Source organism: Tachypleus tridentatus, chromosome 10, assembly GCF_004210375.1.
Source record: "Tachypleus tridentatus isolate NWPU-2018 chromosome 10, ASM421037v1, whole genome shotgun sequence".
NCBI lineage: Eukaryota > Metazoa > Arthropoda > Merostomata > Xiphosura > Limulidae > Tachypleus > Tachypleus tridentatus.
Window position 1 is genome coordinate 165,269,107 of NC_134834.1, and position 17,128 is coordinate 165,286,234.

The 17,128-nt window shown below is 34.1% G+C and overlaps 1 protein-coding gene across 2 annotated transcripts in view; it reads right to left on the reverse strand.

The window, feature by feature from the left end:
* LOC143230847 (GTPase-activating Rap/Ran-GAP domain-like protein 3) overlaps positions 1-17,128 on the reverse strand; it is a 390,350-nt gene that overhangs the window by 7,985 nt on the left and 365,237 nt on the right. For both annotated transcript variants that reach the window (XM_076465094.1, XM_076465093.1), the window contains 3 exons: positions 12,818-12,976; positions 9,575-9,641; positions 2,240-2,320 (listed from right to left, as the gene is read on the reverse strand). In XM_076465094.1, the coding sequence (XP_076321209.1) occupies positions 2,240-2,320; positions 9,575-9,641; positions 12,818-12,976 (307 nt within the window). The remainder of the gene's footprint in view (positions 1-2,239; positions 2,321-9,574; positions 9,642-12,817; positions 12,977-17,128) is intronic.

Genomic DNA, 17,128 nt, shown 5'->3' on the forward strand with positions numbered 1-17,128 from the left:
CAAACAAACAAAACAATAACCATTTCGTAGTATTAAATCAATTGACACTGACACAAGAATTGTAAATTACAGCAAATAATTTTCCAGGATTTCCACTAAAATAAACAAACAGAAAAGTTGGCTAAGACTGTTTTCAAGTGTTTCAAGTAGAACTAGAAACAATTTTGGACGAAATATGATATAAATATTCCTGAATTATCATAATTTCAATAGACATTTCAAAATTAAAGCGAGAAGTCTTGTTGCAATGAACAACGTAATGCCTACGATGCATTTATGTACAATGTAAAGTAAATCATATCATTGTGGGGCAATTACACGACCGTTTATATATCTGTGTATGTGACCGAAATAATAAATACATTGTTTGTATCTGATGTGGTTAAATACAAAAGTGCCCGAAGTGGTGCTTCAGGCTTATGTAATTTAGCGCCATCTATGTAATGGCATCACAAACACAAATTTAAAAAAAAAATTCACACTTTGGGTATTCAAGATTCAGACAATTATAAGTATAACTATAGTGTGTAACAACAATTTCTTTACAACAAAACATAATTTTAAATCAAAGCACTCCTAAGAAACATGACATTTATCAGGACTACACGTGAGAGATTATATCTTTATTAATGTGATTTTTAAATTTAGTACTAAAACGTCGAGTTAGTAAAAAAAAAACTATAATTTTTTTCAATAAATGATAGCAACTTTATTATGTAGAAGCACTACAACTTATACCGGCAAAACTTCTAAAAAATTGGACCATCGTACGTTAAATCATTTTGATGCAATCAGTTGCATATGGTTGAAAAACACAATCTAAACACTTTTCTGTGCAGTACTTCGCAAGAAATAAACACTTTTTTTAAGGACAAAATTGTGGTGGAACACAAAACAAAAGTTGTTACTGTATAAATATGTGATGGAACACGAAACAAAAGTTGTTACTGTATAAATATGTGATGGAACACGAAACAAAAGTCGTTATTGTACAAAGATGTGGTGGAACACAAAATAAAAGTTGTTACTGTACAAAGATGTGATGGAACACAAAACAAAAGTCGTTACTGTACAAAGATGTAAAATATAAAATAAAAGTTGTTTCTGTACAAAGATGTGATGGAACACAAAACAAAAGTCGTTACTGTACAAAGATGTGGTAGAACATAAAATAAAAGTTGTTACTGTATAAAGATGTGATGGAACACAAAATAAAAGTTGTTGAATTGTTGTTGGCAAAGATTTTGTAAACTGAATATGTGATCTATGTTTCATTTTTATGAAATGTATACGTAAATTTCCTAAAATAGGAAAATTTTATGTTCTTATCGAGTGTGTTTGAATGTCTGTAGCTCAAAGAAAATGAAACCACATTACCTTGTACTTAATGATGTTGTTTGTTTGGAATTAATCACAAAATTAGACAATGGACTATCTGTGCTCTGCGCACCACAGGTATCGAAACTCGGTTTCTAGCACTGTATGTCTGGATAAAAACTGCTGTGTCATTAGAGGGCGTTGTTGACGGTTATATCATTTGTTAATATGAAATATTAATAATATTTCTCAATATTCTTATTTCGAAATTTTACAAACAGAATTTCACAGGTTTTGTATTCCCAGCCTACTTGATATCTAAACCAATGCAACAAATAGAAGTCGACTTATATGTGCACAATGTCTTATAAACCTTTCTTTTGGATACCAGATTATCATGTGCCTATAATAATGACTTACATGTGAAATGTTGCATGATAAAATAACTTTTACTGGCACTTATTTGATCGACGTTTCCTCAGTATGATGAAGGTGTTTATTCGAATGGAAGGTTAAAAGTGTTTCTTTGAAGTTCTTTTAGTTGAGTATTTTGTACGAAGTAGAATAAGTGATAAATTAAGTAAATATCATCTCTTTGGGGTTTGTTCTGTTCTCATCAGCTGGCAAAAATCTTCATTCATCAGGATAGTTGGTATCGATAAATTACTTTAACTAATTCATTGACACTTATTTTCTATTGCCCCTAAAACACTTGTAAAAATTTTGCTATCACAGTTTGCGAAAGAATGATGTATTGCAATCCGACAAATCAAAATAAATGCGAGAAGCCAGAGTTGATTGTGGAAAATATAAATTTTGACAAAGTTAATGTTGTGCCAACTCGTGCGTTTCGATTAAAGAAGTATATTTGTTCTTTTTTTGGGTAAGAGACCAAAGAGGTTAGTGAATTACATAAACTTACCAATAGTGTTTGGCACAGCATTCCACTGGAAGTCAAACTCTGTGGAATTATCCTCTGATAATTTTTGGAAATGAGTTGTATCTGAAGCAAAAGAAAAAAATGTCTACCTAAAGATTGTGACAAAAAACATTGTACGTGTAATCGTTCTGACCAATGCTAACAGGATGTATGTTGAAGGAAATCAATAAGTAGATTGATTGAATGTCAAAAACTACTGTAGATGTTTTATTGTAACTTTACTCGTGTTTCCAAGGAAAAAGAACATCGACGATAAGCCGACAAAAAAAATATTGTTTTTGGTTGTAATACGACGTCAGGTATCATAAACTTTATAGATTAATCTGTGAGCAATATTTATAGGATAGCTACTAATTATAACCATTATTTTAATGTTGAAAACATTTTACTTAGAGCTCTGATAAAGATTATATTACTGATAAAGAAGAATTTGACACTTAACATTCTACACGTAAAGTTAGTATAAATTCTTAACAAGTCTCCATGTTTCATGGTTAAACGTAAAATAAAAGGTAATCTGTACAGAACCACTTACTTTTGATACAAGCAGAGAAAAACTATGTAGTTCAAGCAAAAACAATTATTGTTATCGATTTACATTTTTTTACTTACACAGAAACTGTGGGTGTGTGTATTCTCTTACGACAAAGACACATCGGGCTAATTGCTGTATCCACCAAGGGGAATCGAACCCCTCGAACTAAAACATATCTGCTGACCATTCTTTATTAATTGATCATAAGTCATTTTACAGCTTTCAATCGACAGTCGTTTGTTTTGTTTTTGAATTTCGCACAAATCTATACGAGGGTTATCTGCGCTAGCTGTCCCTAATTTAGCAGGGTAAGACTAGAGGGAAGGCAGTTAGTCATCACCACCCACCGCCAACTCTTGAGCTACTCTTTTACCAACGAATAGTGGGATTAAGCGTCACATTATAACGTTCTCCCGGATGAAAGGGCGCTCATGCTTGGTGGAAAGGGTCACAGTAAGGAACGCTAATCACTGGACCACGCACATGACAAATTGCTGGGATGGAGTGGTGTATAAGTGTTTATAGTCCAGATTAATTTATTTGAGATCTTTTGTTGTTTTGGCCTTGCTGTTTGATTTTTCTAATTAACACAATTTTAATGTAATATTTAAATAACAAAAATAAAAACACACAACATATATTACTTTACTACTGAAAAGGGCCCAACTCAGTTCGACACAGGGTAGGTAAACACTAAATCAATTACGTATGTTTATTTTGTTGTATGCCACGAATGTAATCCTTAATTTTGATGTGATAGACCCTTAAGCTATTTTACCATATGGTGGGATTTGGCAGTCACTTGTGTGCGCAATTGTTGTGTAATAGGAAAGCCTCATCACACTATTTGCTGTGTCCACCAGGGGAAATCGAAACCTTGATTTTAGTGCTGCAAATCTGAAGACTCAACTCTGTCTCATCGGGGAACTGACGATCACGTTTATAACGTCCACACAATTTTAAAGTGTGGGACACTTTTTTGTGTTGATGGGACGCGAACATTTAACTCGCAGATCGATGCTTCGGCATGCTAACAAAGAGGCTTCGTTCGGCGAAAAATTAGGGTAACAGAATGTGTATCTATAAGTATACTAAAAACCTTTTAAGATAATAGGGGGCGACACATATATGTAGTCTAACTAGCTATAGTAATATACAAAATTTTAATGCAAGAAAAAAGTATTGAAACAAGAAAGTAAAAAAAAGTTACTTATAGTTTAAAAACATTTACCCCTATTTTGGCAAATCACTGTAAGTAACTCAGTTGTTGTGGCATTAAAACCTTCTATATTACTATACCTAACTAGGTCACACATATATTGATTTCTACTTGTCTTTATAAAATTTATTTATTTTTTATTATTTTTGTTTGTTTCCTTTTCATTAGCTATACGTTTGTGTGCTAGCAATACCAAGATCCTTTTCATTAGCTATATGTTTGTGTGCTAGCAATACTAAGATCCTTTTCATTAGCTATATGTTTGTGTGCCAGCAATACTACGATCCTTTTCATTAGCTATATGTTTGTGTGCCAGCGATACTAAGATCCTTTTCATTAGCTATATGTTTGTGTGCCAGCAATACTAAAAATGGGGCGTGGGTATACCCATTTTGATTTTATTACTCATCAGGTTATCTACAAACCTACCCTCAAATCTAATTATAAACCCAATGTAGTGTATCGACCGTTATATATATAAGATTCATCATTTTTTTTCTGTATGCTTATCTGGAAACGTCACTGATTTGCTTAAATGAAAATCAGTTGAAATAGTAAAATTTTGATTCTCCATAAACTCAGTCATAGTACTCAGTCAGTACTGTTGAATAGTCGTTATTAATATTCAAATATTTTGAAGATGGTTCCAAACGGGAGCTTTTTATGGTCGCCATTTTGTTTCATAACGATTCCTACTAATTGAATACTACAGTACTTAATGACGAACAATGTTTAAGAATGTACCAAGGATGACTGAATCTACGAGTTGTTTTTAACTATGTTGCTTTTAAGAATAAAAAGACCTTTTATTGTAAGTTTTATATTGAAAAATTAGTATTTGGACAAGATCCCCCTACTCTTTGAAGTTAACATTAATGTAAATATGTTGAGACAATTATAAATTATGCTGTTGTTGTTGTTTTGAATTAAGCACAAAGTTACACAATGGGCTATTTGTGCTCTGCCCACCACAGGTATCGAAACCCTGTTTTTAGCGTTATAAGTCCATAGACATACCGCTGAGCCGCTGGGGGCATAAATTATGCTAGATTTTACATTTCAAAATTCTTCTTATGAGGGCAATATGCTATTACAAGAAAATAAATACCTTGCAGTGTATATTTTCAAGGCTTAATGTGGCTCATATCAAGTTGACGAAAATTTGAGATATATATATATATATATTTTTCTTACGTACACGTTAACACCTAATGTGTATTTTATCTATAGTACGCCATTTGAAGATTCTTAAAGAATTTATATTTTTCACTTAAATCGAGGAATCTTGATGCTTTTTCCAATAGGTAAGTCCTATAACGATGTTATTTCCGGTTTTATATCGTCATCTCAATTCACTGCAGCACGAAAACTCGAAAACTGGATAAAATACCTTCTAGGTTAGCACACTTTTTCCCAATAAATAATGGCGAGTGAAGGAAACAGTATCAGTTCAATGACTTTGAAAAAGTTAAGAGCAGAATTGAAACAACGTGGGGCCAAAACAACAGGGAAGAATACATAACCAAATACGGGGTGAGAGATGGAAATAACTGGTTGTAACGCACTTTTCTGTGCAAATCCAACTTGTGTGATTGATTTTAAATATTAACTTCTGAAAAACACTTAATACATAGCAATGAGGATTTCTTGAAATGTTATGGAACAGTTGATTAAAAAAGAAACACTACAAATCCTTAGACTTAAAGAGCCCATTTTTCCGCTTGTCGTATCTTTGCCTAAATGCAGGTAATGTTTTGGTTTGGTTTGTTTTAAAATTTTGCGCAAAGCTTCACGAGGGCTATCTGCGCCAGCCGTCCCTAATTTAGCAGTGTAAGACTAAAGAGAAAGGCAGCTAGTTACCACCACCCACCGCCAACTCTTGGGATACTCTTTTACCAACGAATAGTGGGATTCATCATAATATAATAACACTCCCACAACTAAAAGGGCGAGCATGTTTGGTGTGACGGAGATTCGATCCCGCGACCCTCGGATTACGAGTCGAGTGCCTTATCCACCTGGCCATGCCGAGCCGCAGGTAATGTAAAATCTTTTGCCGCAACATGTGTACAACAATGCAGCACACGCAAGGGCGTCCGCAGAAATTTTGTATGGAGGGGCAAAGTTTTTCAAGGGGGAAGGGAAGTAATGTGAAACTATGAACTGAATAACAAATATATACATATACATATGCTGAATGAATGAGTACAAACAATAGCTCTTCATATACTCTGTAGCTTGTATATATTTGGCGCTTCTCTTGATTTAAATCTATGATTTAGGCACATACAAAGAGTGCAAGGTTGGAAGGGCCCAGTGGGCCATAATAAAGTGATATTTAATATGTGACTTTTACTAAAAATAGCCTTTTGTTAATGAATATTTGCTCAAGAAATTTCATATGTGAAAAATATTTGGTGTTCGATTGCCAGTTACTGTATATGGGCCAGACAGGCATACTTATTCCACGAATCCATATCGTTCATTCATTTGGAAAGAGACTGTTTGAGCAGACGTATGAAACAATGGTGATTAGATAACAGGTGGAAATACAGTTCCTTTAAGATCGTCATGAGTTTCTAAAAAAAATATGCCCTACGAAGAAACAGTTGTTTCCTTCTTTCGGAATACGACCTTTCACTTCCACCCACACTCGATGCAGCCCAGTTGGCTAGCCTGATTGTGGATCTGAGGTTGGTGTCTCATTACTGCTGTAACATCAAAAAAGAAAAAATGCACTCTGGACTTAGGAGTTTGCGAGTACATCATGTGACGGTGCAATCCAATTATTCTTCTAGAGTTGCTGTTGAACAGCTGCCTTGACTATAACTTCAGTATTAAATACGATAATTGCATATAGCCCATGAGTAGTTTTGCGAGAAATTCAGAAAACAAACACACCTCCCCCTGTATCAGCCGTTTTTTTTTTTAAATTCAACATAAAATACTTGATGGACAACGTTAAGTACATGACATTCATTGAAATTATGACGCAGTAGCTGCATAAGTATCTGGCAGTTAATCTAATTTAATAAAAGAAAAAGATAAAATTTAAATGTAAGTTCGAAACCACAAAACACAAATCTCGACTAATCGATTTAAAATACTTTCGTTTTTAATTTTAGAAATTTAATACAGTCTCTTGGAATATTTTTGTAAACCTTTTTATAATATATTCTATTGAAAATAACAATATATTTAAAAATATTGCAATGATGAAGGCTAAAATAACATTTTAGAAGTTTTTTTCCTTCCGAATAGTACCTGCCAGTCAAGTAGGATTGACTAAACATTTGTTAGTGTGTTTTCTTATAGCAAAGCCACAGTGGGATATCTGCTGAGCCCACCGAGAGGAATCGAACCCCTGATTTTAGCGTTTTAAATCCGGAGACATACCGCTGTACTAGCTGGGTACACATTTGTTTGTAAAAGTACGTGACTCACTATTTATGGAACATTAATAAAATATTTAGAGATACTATAAAAAACAACAACTTAGGCTTGAGTACAAAGCATACAACTTTAAGAATACAGAACCTAAAAATCAATTACATAACGCTAGTCCAGCGGGACATGAAACAACGTATGACTTGAAAATCTTGCGGCAGTAAAACAACTTTAGTGACTGACTGTTGTGCCATGGTGATGGAGTGACAAAAGAAAAACAAGTCAACGTTTCGTTTGAAGTGTTCTCCAAGTCAATATGAAATACACCTTTTTTTTAAAATCCTAACAGTATTTGTATTTCATATTTTTGGCAAGGGTAATTATAATCATATACGTCTTTCTTAATTTTAAACTTGGTTGGTTTGGTTTGGAATTAAACACAAAGCTACACAATGGGCTATCTGTGCTCTGCCTACTACAGGTATCGAAATCCGGTTTTAGCGGTGTGAGTTCGCAGCCATCTCGATATATCACTGGGCAGATCTTTGAACTAGAAACCAGAGAAAATGCAGCTAATAATCAGCACACAACCATCCATCATTCACGTTAAGGGGTTGACTGTCACTCTTATAACGCCCTCGTAACTTAGGGTGGCGAATTATTAGTCGTATCGCAGGGATTCAATCCCAGCTTGTTAACTACGAAATCCACAGTTCAACCACAGAACCATCCTATGACCTTTTCCAGTACAGATATCAATGGCACAAATAAATTAAGAGTTATTTATTGTTCAAAGTTGTTGCAGTTTCCTTATGTGATTACTAGCGTTTGTTTCCTCACGCGGAAATAAATTCGACGATATTTTTTGATCAAAATAAAACTATAAGACTAAACATTTCAAGACACTTAACAGCAGTTTTTCACAACATCCATTTCTATTTGAAATTTTATCTTTTAAAAATTATAATTCTAACCCTACTTAGTCTTTTTAACATAAAGCTAAAAACAAAAATAAAAACTGAACAAAGTTGAATGCCGGAATATTAGGAGGGATTAATTTTATAATAAGCAAGTAGATGGCAGTAAGAAGAAACTCCTGTAAAGAATTTGTTATTTTGTTTTTTTAATTTCGCGTAAAGCTACACGAAGGCTATCTGCGCTGGCCGTCCCTAATTTTGCAGTGTAAAACTAGAGGGAAAACAGCTAGTTATCACTACCCTCCGCCAACTCTTGGGCTACTCTCTTACTAACGAATTGTGGGATTAACCATTACATTATAACGCCACCACGGCTTAAAGGGCGAGCATGTTTGGTGCGATTGCGATTCGAACCCACGACCTTCGGATTACAAGCCGAATGCCTTAACCACCTGGCCATGCTGGGCCCTTGTAAAGGATCTAACCTAGTAAACAGTAATAATTATTATATAAAGAAGAAAGAACAATATGTTTATTTCACGTAACGCTACACGAGGGCTATCTGTACTAACCGTCCCGAATTTAGCAGTGTAAAAATAGAGGGAAAGCAGGTAGTTACCCACCGCCATCTGTAGAGCATTTAGGATGTAATTAAGTGTACGATAAACAATTTATATGCAAATATGCGTTGTGGATTCTTTGTTTATACTTAATTCGGGTTAATGAACTGTTTCTGAAATGGGAAAGTTATTTTTAAAGCTGATAATATGTCGTCAGTGCTCTAGTTAACCGTTTTGTCAACAGATGTCGCATGAATTTTGTTTCCTAGTTCCTTACTGAATTGTTTTTGTTATACGTTTTCCCTATCTGAATCAGTCAGGTGCCAATAATCAACATCAGATTCTAACTGAGAAATAAAACTCACTCGTGAGTAATACCGACTGAAAGGATAGATTTATATCAACAGGGGTTACGGTAGGACTGTTGAAACAAATAATAAGGCACAATTTATCTTTGCTTTACGTGTGAATCAGGTACGAATACGGAGAAGGAATGGTTCTGGAGACATTTAAATTCCATGTATTTCCGGAAGATCTAAATATATATCCGTTCGCATTATGTTAAACTGTATACATTATCAACACAAATACACAAACAACTTTTCTAATTTTAAGTTTTTAAAAACTTCTCAAAGTCAGAAGAATGATTATTAGTTTTACAACATTATTCTGTAATAAATGTAAAACTTATCAACTTACGGTTGTAAGACAAGAGCAATTCGGCTTCGTCGTCTTCGTATATATCAACAGCTGAGACCAGGTGGACCTGATTAGCAATATAAAAAAATTTTATGTTGTGCTTTGGCTATTATTTCATGGTGGAAATAATCTGTGTTCGTCTATGAAACCAGCAACGTGTTATCACTTTCCTAGCTGTATTTCTATTTTTTTTTTATTTACGTTATGCCTCACTTCTTTCTGATGGAAATCATGCTTAACACACACAAAGATAATATCCAAGCAATGTTATTTACACACATTAATCTCCTTCGAATATATTCTTTCAATTTATTTTTTTAATTTCATGAAATTTACACAATCAAGACAACCTGGTTGAAAGAAAAGTTAGCATAATATTGAAAAATAAACAAAAGTACTCAAAGGTATATTTCGTGATTATAAATTCCAGTTGGAACATTTCTCTCGGGCTTTTCCACGTACGTAGCAAAAACACCCTCGGATGTATTTAGTAAACGCGATTGGGCTAGTTTCGATCACATTATTACAATATCAAACTCAAAGTTAACAATAAATGTACTATTAACAATAGCACAGTTCCAGCTGAAAAACCGAAATTAAACCAAGTATAAAAAAGTACCCCTACCTCATTAAACAAAGAATTCTAAATTGTTATAATAGCCAAAACAAACTGTGATTTGTTTGTTTAGAATTAAGCACAAAGCTACACAATTAATTATCTGTGCACTGCCCACCAAGAGTATCAAAATCCGGGTTTTAAAGAGGTAAGTCCACATACATATCACTGTGTCACTGAGGTACACAGACAGTAATATTAGCTGAAATATCTTGCTTAACAGGCATTAACTTTACCTAATTAAAGAATAATAAATTACTGTAATGACTAAAACAAACAATAATATTACTAATCAGTGATGTCGAGAAAACCCACTTGTAGAGGGATTTTTACTTCGTGAGATATATTTACTTTCTCACGAATCAAAAAATCACGAAACCATATACTGCTGCATACCATATATTCCCGACATCAGCAAAAAATAACCAAAATTTGGCAAAAACTAGTAACAAAATATGACATTCCAGTTAATACCAAATTTATTCAAAAACCAGGCATAAAACTGAGGTCTATACTATGTAAAAACTACACTGACAAACACCACACCAACATTATTTATAAAACACAATGTGATAACTGCCACGACTTCTATATTGGAGAAACCAGTAGAAAAATGGAAACCAGATTCAAAGAACATAAAAAGTCACCTTCACACGTTTTCGAACGCTGCAAGTCAAATAAACACAACATAACCGTAGAAAACACTCAAATACTAAATAAAGAAACAAACGCAAAATTAAAGGAGCCTTACTTATACAACAACTTAAACCCAAAATAAACCAATACAAAGGAACACCTTTATACCTATACTAAAAATAATAAAATAAATAATAGAAAATTATATATTCAAACATCTAAACACGCCCTCTACATTACGACACTTAGTTACACAACCCCTTTCAAACATGTGGTCAGCTTCTGGTCAGTTACCTCTTTCTTTCTTTGTGAACATGACGATGACCGAAGAAGGTCGAAACGTTGTTCGCTCCTCTACGTAAAAAATTTTCTCAACCCAAACGAGCTGTCTTTACGTATATAAATAATATTAGTAAAGTATCTTGCTTAACAGGCGTTACCTTTATCTTATACAAAACTGCTTTAACAACCAAAGGAAAGAGTAATGTTACCTAAAATATCTTGTTTAACAGGTGTGGTCTGAAAGACGGATATCACTAGGAGACGAGAATTTAGATGATTGTCTGCTAGGGTCCTACGCGAAGAGTTTGAAATCGTTAGTCTTTTATTGTTTTACTAGGTCAAACAAAGTTATAGCACAACTATTTTACCAAAAGAGTGAGAAATGTAACATTTACAAATGTTACAGGATCTAGTTTTCTCTATGTTAATAGTGCTTTTCGCCAAGTGGGTTTTCAGTGTGTTCACACCGGGCAGAAAAGCTTTAGAAATGTTCCGATTTGATAATTATTGTAGAGCATTGCAGCTCATGGTTTTGTAAAATTACATATATAATATTAACATTCACCTTATCATGGCCAGAAGTGTAACATTAAAATCTTATTGTATACGAGGATGTTTAGAACGAACCCTGTGTAAAACTCATGACAACTGTAGCAACTAATAATACTAGCATAATATATTAGTACCGTAACGGTGTAATAAGCAGTTAAAACATGTTGAATGTTATTGTTATTATAGATATGATCTGTAGGATACTTCCAGTACGTTTTCCCAGTATCAATGAAATTGAACAAAAATATCTAACTTTGGGTTATATCGCGAAACAGACTTCACAATCGTTTAAACACATCAGATTTAAGTATCATATGACACTTCATTTAATGTACTAACACTATTTCTCAGTTACCTAAGAATATCTTTCATTTAAAAAACAACATATTAAAATGTCAACGTAAGAATATATTAATAATAATAAAGAAACTTTAATATGTACCTACAAAGGCGATGCAGTTACCATAAAATGTCTTTCAGTACATCAATAAGGACAGTTTTTGTTTCACAAAATGGTATTTGTAAAACGTTGAACACTATTCTTATGAAGGTTCGACTTTCTTCTTGGTCGAAGTTATAATTTTGTTACTAAAATGTCTTTTTTTTTTAAGCATTTTGTCTCCCGTTCTCTCAAAACCAAATTTAAAGCTCCTGAAACTGGAATTCTTTAATCTGAGCGCACTTTGTGTATCATTGGGTTTAAAAAGCCAGGACAAAGGCTGTTATAGTTCGGGTATAGCCGTCCGTAATCCTAAACTATTAAATAGACGGATGGCAGCCAATTAGCAGCACCAGTCGCCTAAAGAGCTTTCACTGATTCTCTGAATAGTGGGCATATTTATACTTTGCTTTGCATGTAAAAAAGAAACTAGGGAACAGAACAAACCAACATAATTAGTGCTCTACCCACTATAGGCATCGAAAACCGGTTTAGAGTGTTGTAAGCTTTCAGGCTTACCGCTGAGCCTTTGAGACGCAGCACAAATTATTTCCCGCATTTCATCTTTAACAAAGACATATGATTTTGAAAATCAGTAACAGAAATGCCAGTTACGCCATTTTAAGAACTAGGACAGCCTAGCTTCTCAGTTTATTTGTTTCGTTAATTTAGTGATAAAGTTTCTATAATTCTAAAAAAAACGTCCTGATTCACATACCTTGTTTCCTTCCACACAGTGAAGTCTCAGTGTGTCGCCATTTTTCTCGTTAATCAGATCAAACTGGTGTTTGTAGGCTACACAAATCTGGTTATCTCCACCTTTTAACGGACTGTCCACCAGAGTGATCAATTGAGGTGGCTCCGTTACAGGAAGTTCCTAAAAGTTTTAAAGTCTCATGAAACGAAAGGTTAGAGAGCACAGTGACATAAAAACTACTGAAAATATCGGTTTCACACACACTCACGTAAAATAAATAACTAAATATTATTTTACATTTTGGTAGTAGGCAAAAAATTCCATTGAATTCTAAAATACTCAAAACTCGAAATATTGGCTTTCCTTCAAAATATTTAAAGTGTTATCATGGATTTACGTGAATGTAATTTTAGAAAAAAACAACAGATCTTCACTGGAGGATCAGCTGAATCCCATGTAATCATGTTTTTTTTTTTTTTACAGCGAAATACTTTTATTACAACAAAATTTTTCTTGTTCTTTATGTAACGTTACGTTACTCTGACAGTAAAGTGCACCCCTTGTAAAGGTTTATCTCTCAAAGTCATTCAAACAATTGCTTTTACGAGAAAGCTTATTTATGTTTTTGTTGTAGGGTAAAGTCACACGTAAAAAGGCTACCCACGTTCTGTTCAACGCAGGGAATCAAATCTCAGATTTTAGCTTACCGCTGACCTTCAGGGGGACAGGAGATACATTTTCAAATTTTTAAATTTTGTTTCTCTAGTTGAATTCTTAAAGTATTCTCTTTAGGTTGGCATTGAAGTAATTAATATTGTCGTTCTATGATTAAGAAATGGGCAGAATATTTTCTGTAATTTAGCTTAAAATCTCGTAAAACCAATACTTTCGTTATATTTTGTAATAGATAAAACATTTCACGTTTTTCAAGCTTTCAGTACTTACAAATTGTTATTCTCTGTAAATGTTTTTATAACTTAATGTTGTAAAAAGGTAACTGAATTTTACTTTCATTCTTATTAAATCCTTATTTATAACTCCAGTTGTTTTATATTTTCTTGCTTCTCACGATTCTGACACATGACCTGATGGTTAGAGGCGCTCGTCCCCTAACATACTCACCCTATCAGATGTAGAGGGTGTTATAACGTTACGATCAATTCCATTTTTTCTTATTAAAAGGTAAAGAGTGTTGGTGGTGTGTGGTGTTGACTAGCTGCCTTTCTTCTAGTCTATGACTTAAAATTAAGGGCGTTAGTCCTCGAGTAACTTTGTGCGAAATTCAACAAACAATGTCCCTATACATTTTGTATCTGTGTAACTTACTTTATGCTCAGGTATTTATTCATTTGTTAATTTTTGATTTTTAATTTAACATGTTTTCACCGAATATCTATACAACTATCCATTTCATCTTCTTACAGTTTACCTACAATTATTGATAAACTTAAAACAAAAAAACTATGATTCCTTGTAACTGCGTTCATTGACTCTAATGGTCAGGTCGTGTGATCCATTTCTCGCGGCTTATGCATACAGAAAAATGAGTCTGAAATATTTCAAGTTGCATTAAGGCATAAATATACAACTTTAAAGATAAAAAAGGTAGAATTTCACCTAGTGTTGGTGAAGTATATCTGAGACAAAAAAACATCTACCCTTTAATATATACTACACACACTACATACTGTTTGATTTGTTTGGTAATTTTGGATTTCGTTCGAGACTACATGAGGGCTAGTTGCGTTACCCGTCCCCAAGTTATCTGTGATGGAATAGATAGAAGGCAGATAGTCATCATCACCCACCGCCAGCTTGTGGGCTACTTCTTTACTAACGAATAAGGGGAGTTAAAAAAAATCGGAGAATATAATATGTCTGCTTGTTTGTTTTTGAATTTCGCGCAAAGCTACGAGGCCTATCTGCGCTAACCGTCCCTAATTTAGCAGTGTAAGTCTAGAGGGAAGGCAGCTAGTCATCACCATCCACCGCCAGCTCTTGGGCTACTCTTTTACCAACGAATCATTGGATCGACCGTCACACGGCTGAAAGGGCAAGCATGTTTGGCGCGACTGGGACTCGAACCCGCAACCCTCATTACGAATCGAGTGCCTTAACAACCTGGCCGTGCTGGGCTCGGAGAATATGTAAATATTATGCAATGCATTCTGGTTAACAATAACCAGAACACAGGAGGATGAAGAACGACACATCGATTTTATTCAAATCAAATTAGTTACAGAAACTAGCAGCAGAAGCCAATTTTAAGGCATCTCATAACTTCCTATATTTTCCGCGAACCATCTTGTTCGATACTGGCACATATCGACTCATAGAGGCGAAGTAATATGTCCCAAAAATACTTCCTAGTTCTAAGTTCTACGCCGTATGGATCTTTCGTGGTATAATGTCGGTTCATCACCCAATATGTGAATGACAAAAAGGACAATGGTATTGCAGTGCTCATCGTGTCTAATGGTACCTGGACTTCCACTGTCATTATGTCTTCATAATAAAATATGTTGACGTAAATACTTAAATTTATTGCTATGTCAGAAGATATACGGTATTTAAAATGCTTATGGAAACGGTGATTGTTTATCTTGGGTTAGGCACAAAGCTACACAATAGGCTATCTGTGTTCTGCACACCAGGGTCATCGAAACCTAGTTTCTAGCGGTATGAGTCCGGAGACATTCCGCTGTGCCACTAGGGGGCGGAAACGGTGAGTAAAAGTGTGTACAGAACACACACTGCGGGAATGTCAACTCTTTATCGGGTAAAAGATGAACTGCACCAATGTACAGTAATTTGTTGTTGGTTTTATTGTAATGTGTTGTCATTCAACTGATATTGAAGCCCCACACCATTACCAAGCCTTTAAAGTACAGACAATCATACTATGCCCAGTAGCATAAGTGTGAATCCAGCCATGGTTCTCAGTACTGAAATACTGGATGGCAAGTGTGTAGAAATCAAAGTTTTAGTTCAGAAAAGATACTCTGCACGAAGAACTACAGCGGTGTTTCATGTTTCAATAGTAGAATTATGTGAGACTGAAATAATGCATGTTAATAATAGAAGTATGTAAAACAGGAAACTAAATTACTTCAAAAGTGGTGTTAAGTATCTAAAGGTATTTTCTATTAAAGACATAAAGTTTACTACAGATCTTAAAATGACCTTCCTGTAAATACAGACGTGACCCTTCACGTCGAAAATAGTAAAAATATATTAGCAGTGGTCCAAATGGACGTATAGCTGCTCAAAAACTGTGTCTGAGAAGAGTTAATAACCAAATCAAAAGATGGGTATGAGTGTTAGACTATAGAAGGTGAATGAGCAAAACCCATTAAGTATGATATTTCCAGATGAACCCAAGTGAGAATTGTTCGAAACAATTAACTACAATTTATTCAATGGCATAAAAAAAGGTACTACAGCTAATTTATTATATCTTCAATAAAGCATCGCGGAGATTAGTACAAGTTTGGAGCGACATTTAAGCCAGTGGTTTCAGCAGTCTATACAAAGTTGATGGCATCTTGACTGTTGAGAAGTACAGGCAGATCCTGATCCATCGTATCATTTTCTCAGTAGCATGACTCACCGCTCGGAGATTCATTTACCAGCAAGAAAACGACAGAAGCAATACATCAAATGTGGTGAAACGATGAATTGGTGGAGCCCTCAAAATCTGCGCAAAGTGTCTTCTTAAGATTGTATGGCCTTTTGTAAAAACTGAGAACGTCAAAAAGCAAACAAGAAACGTTGACGTATTTGTGGAGAGTAACATAGACATTTGGATCAATATTCAACTATTGTACATCGATAAGTATATGGTATAGCAGCGTGAAAATAAGGTATATAATCTATGTAAAGCAAAGACCTCACACACAAACTATTAATAGACTACAGAATTTATTTACTTTTTTGGTGATAATGTTTTATATCATTAATTAATTAATCTTCTAGTTGTCACTACTCTTTATTCATGACTTCTCTGCAGTGTATCACTTCGCTTCTTCTTTGTGGGTATTTGGGTATATTGGATTTTAGATACCCAGAAGGGTCAGGTGTAAAAGACCTATTCCTCCATATCTAACTCACATTACAGCTATTACTACTACTTTTCAGGGCAATGTCCATATATTGTCTTGATTTGCTCTTTTTAAAAATTTATTTATTTTATTTTTGTTTTCTTCTTTTATTATTATTATTTCATTATTACTTTTTGTTTTAAAATCTATTTATATATATATATACATATTTAACAAAAAAACTGAATATTATACTAATTATAAACGTCTAGTGTATGGTGGCCAGCTTGAT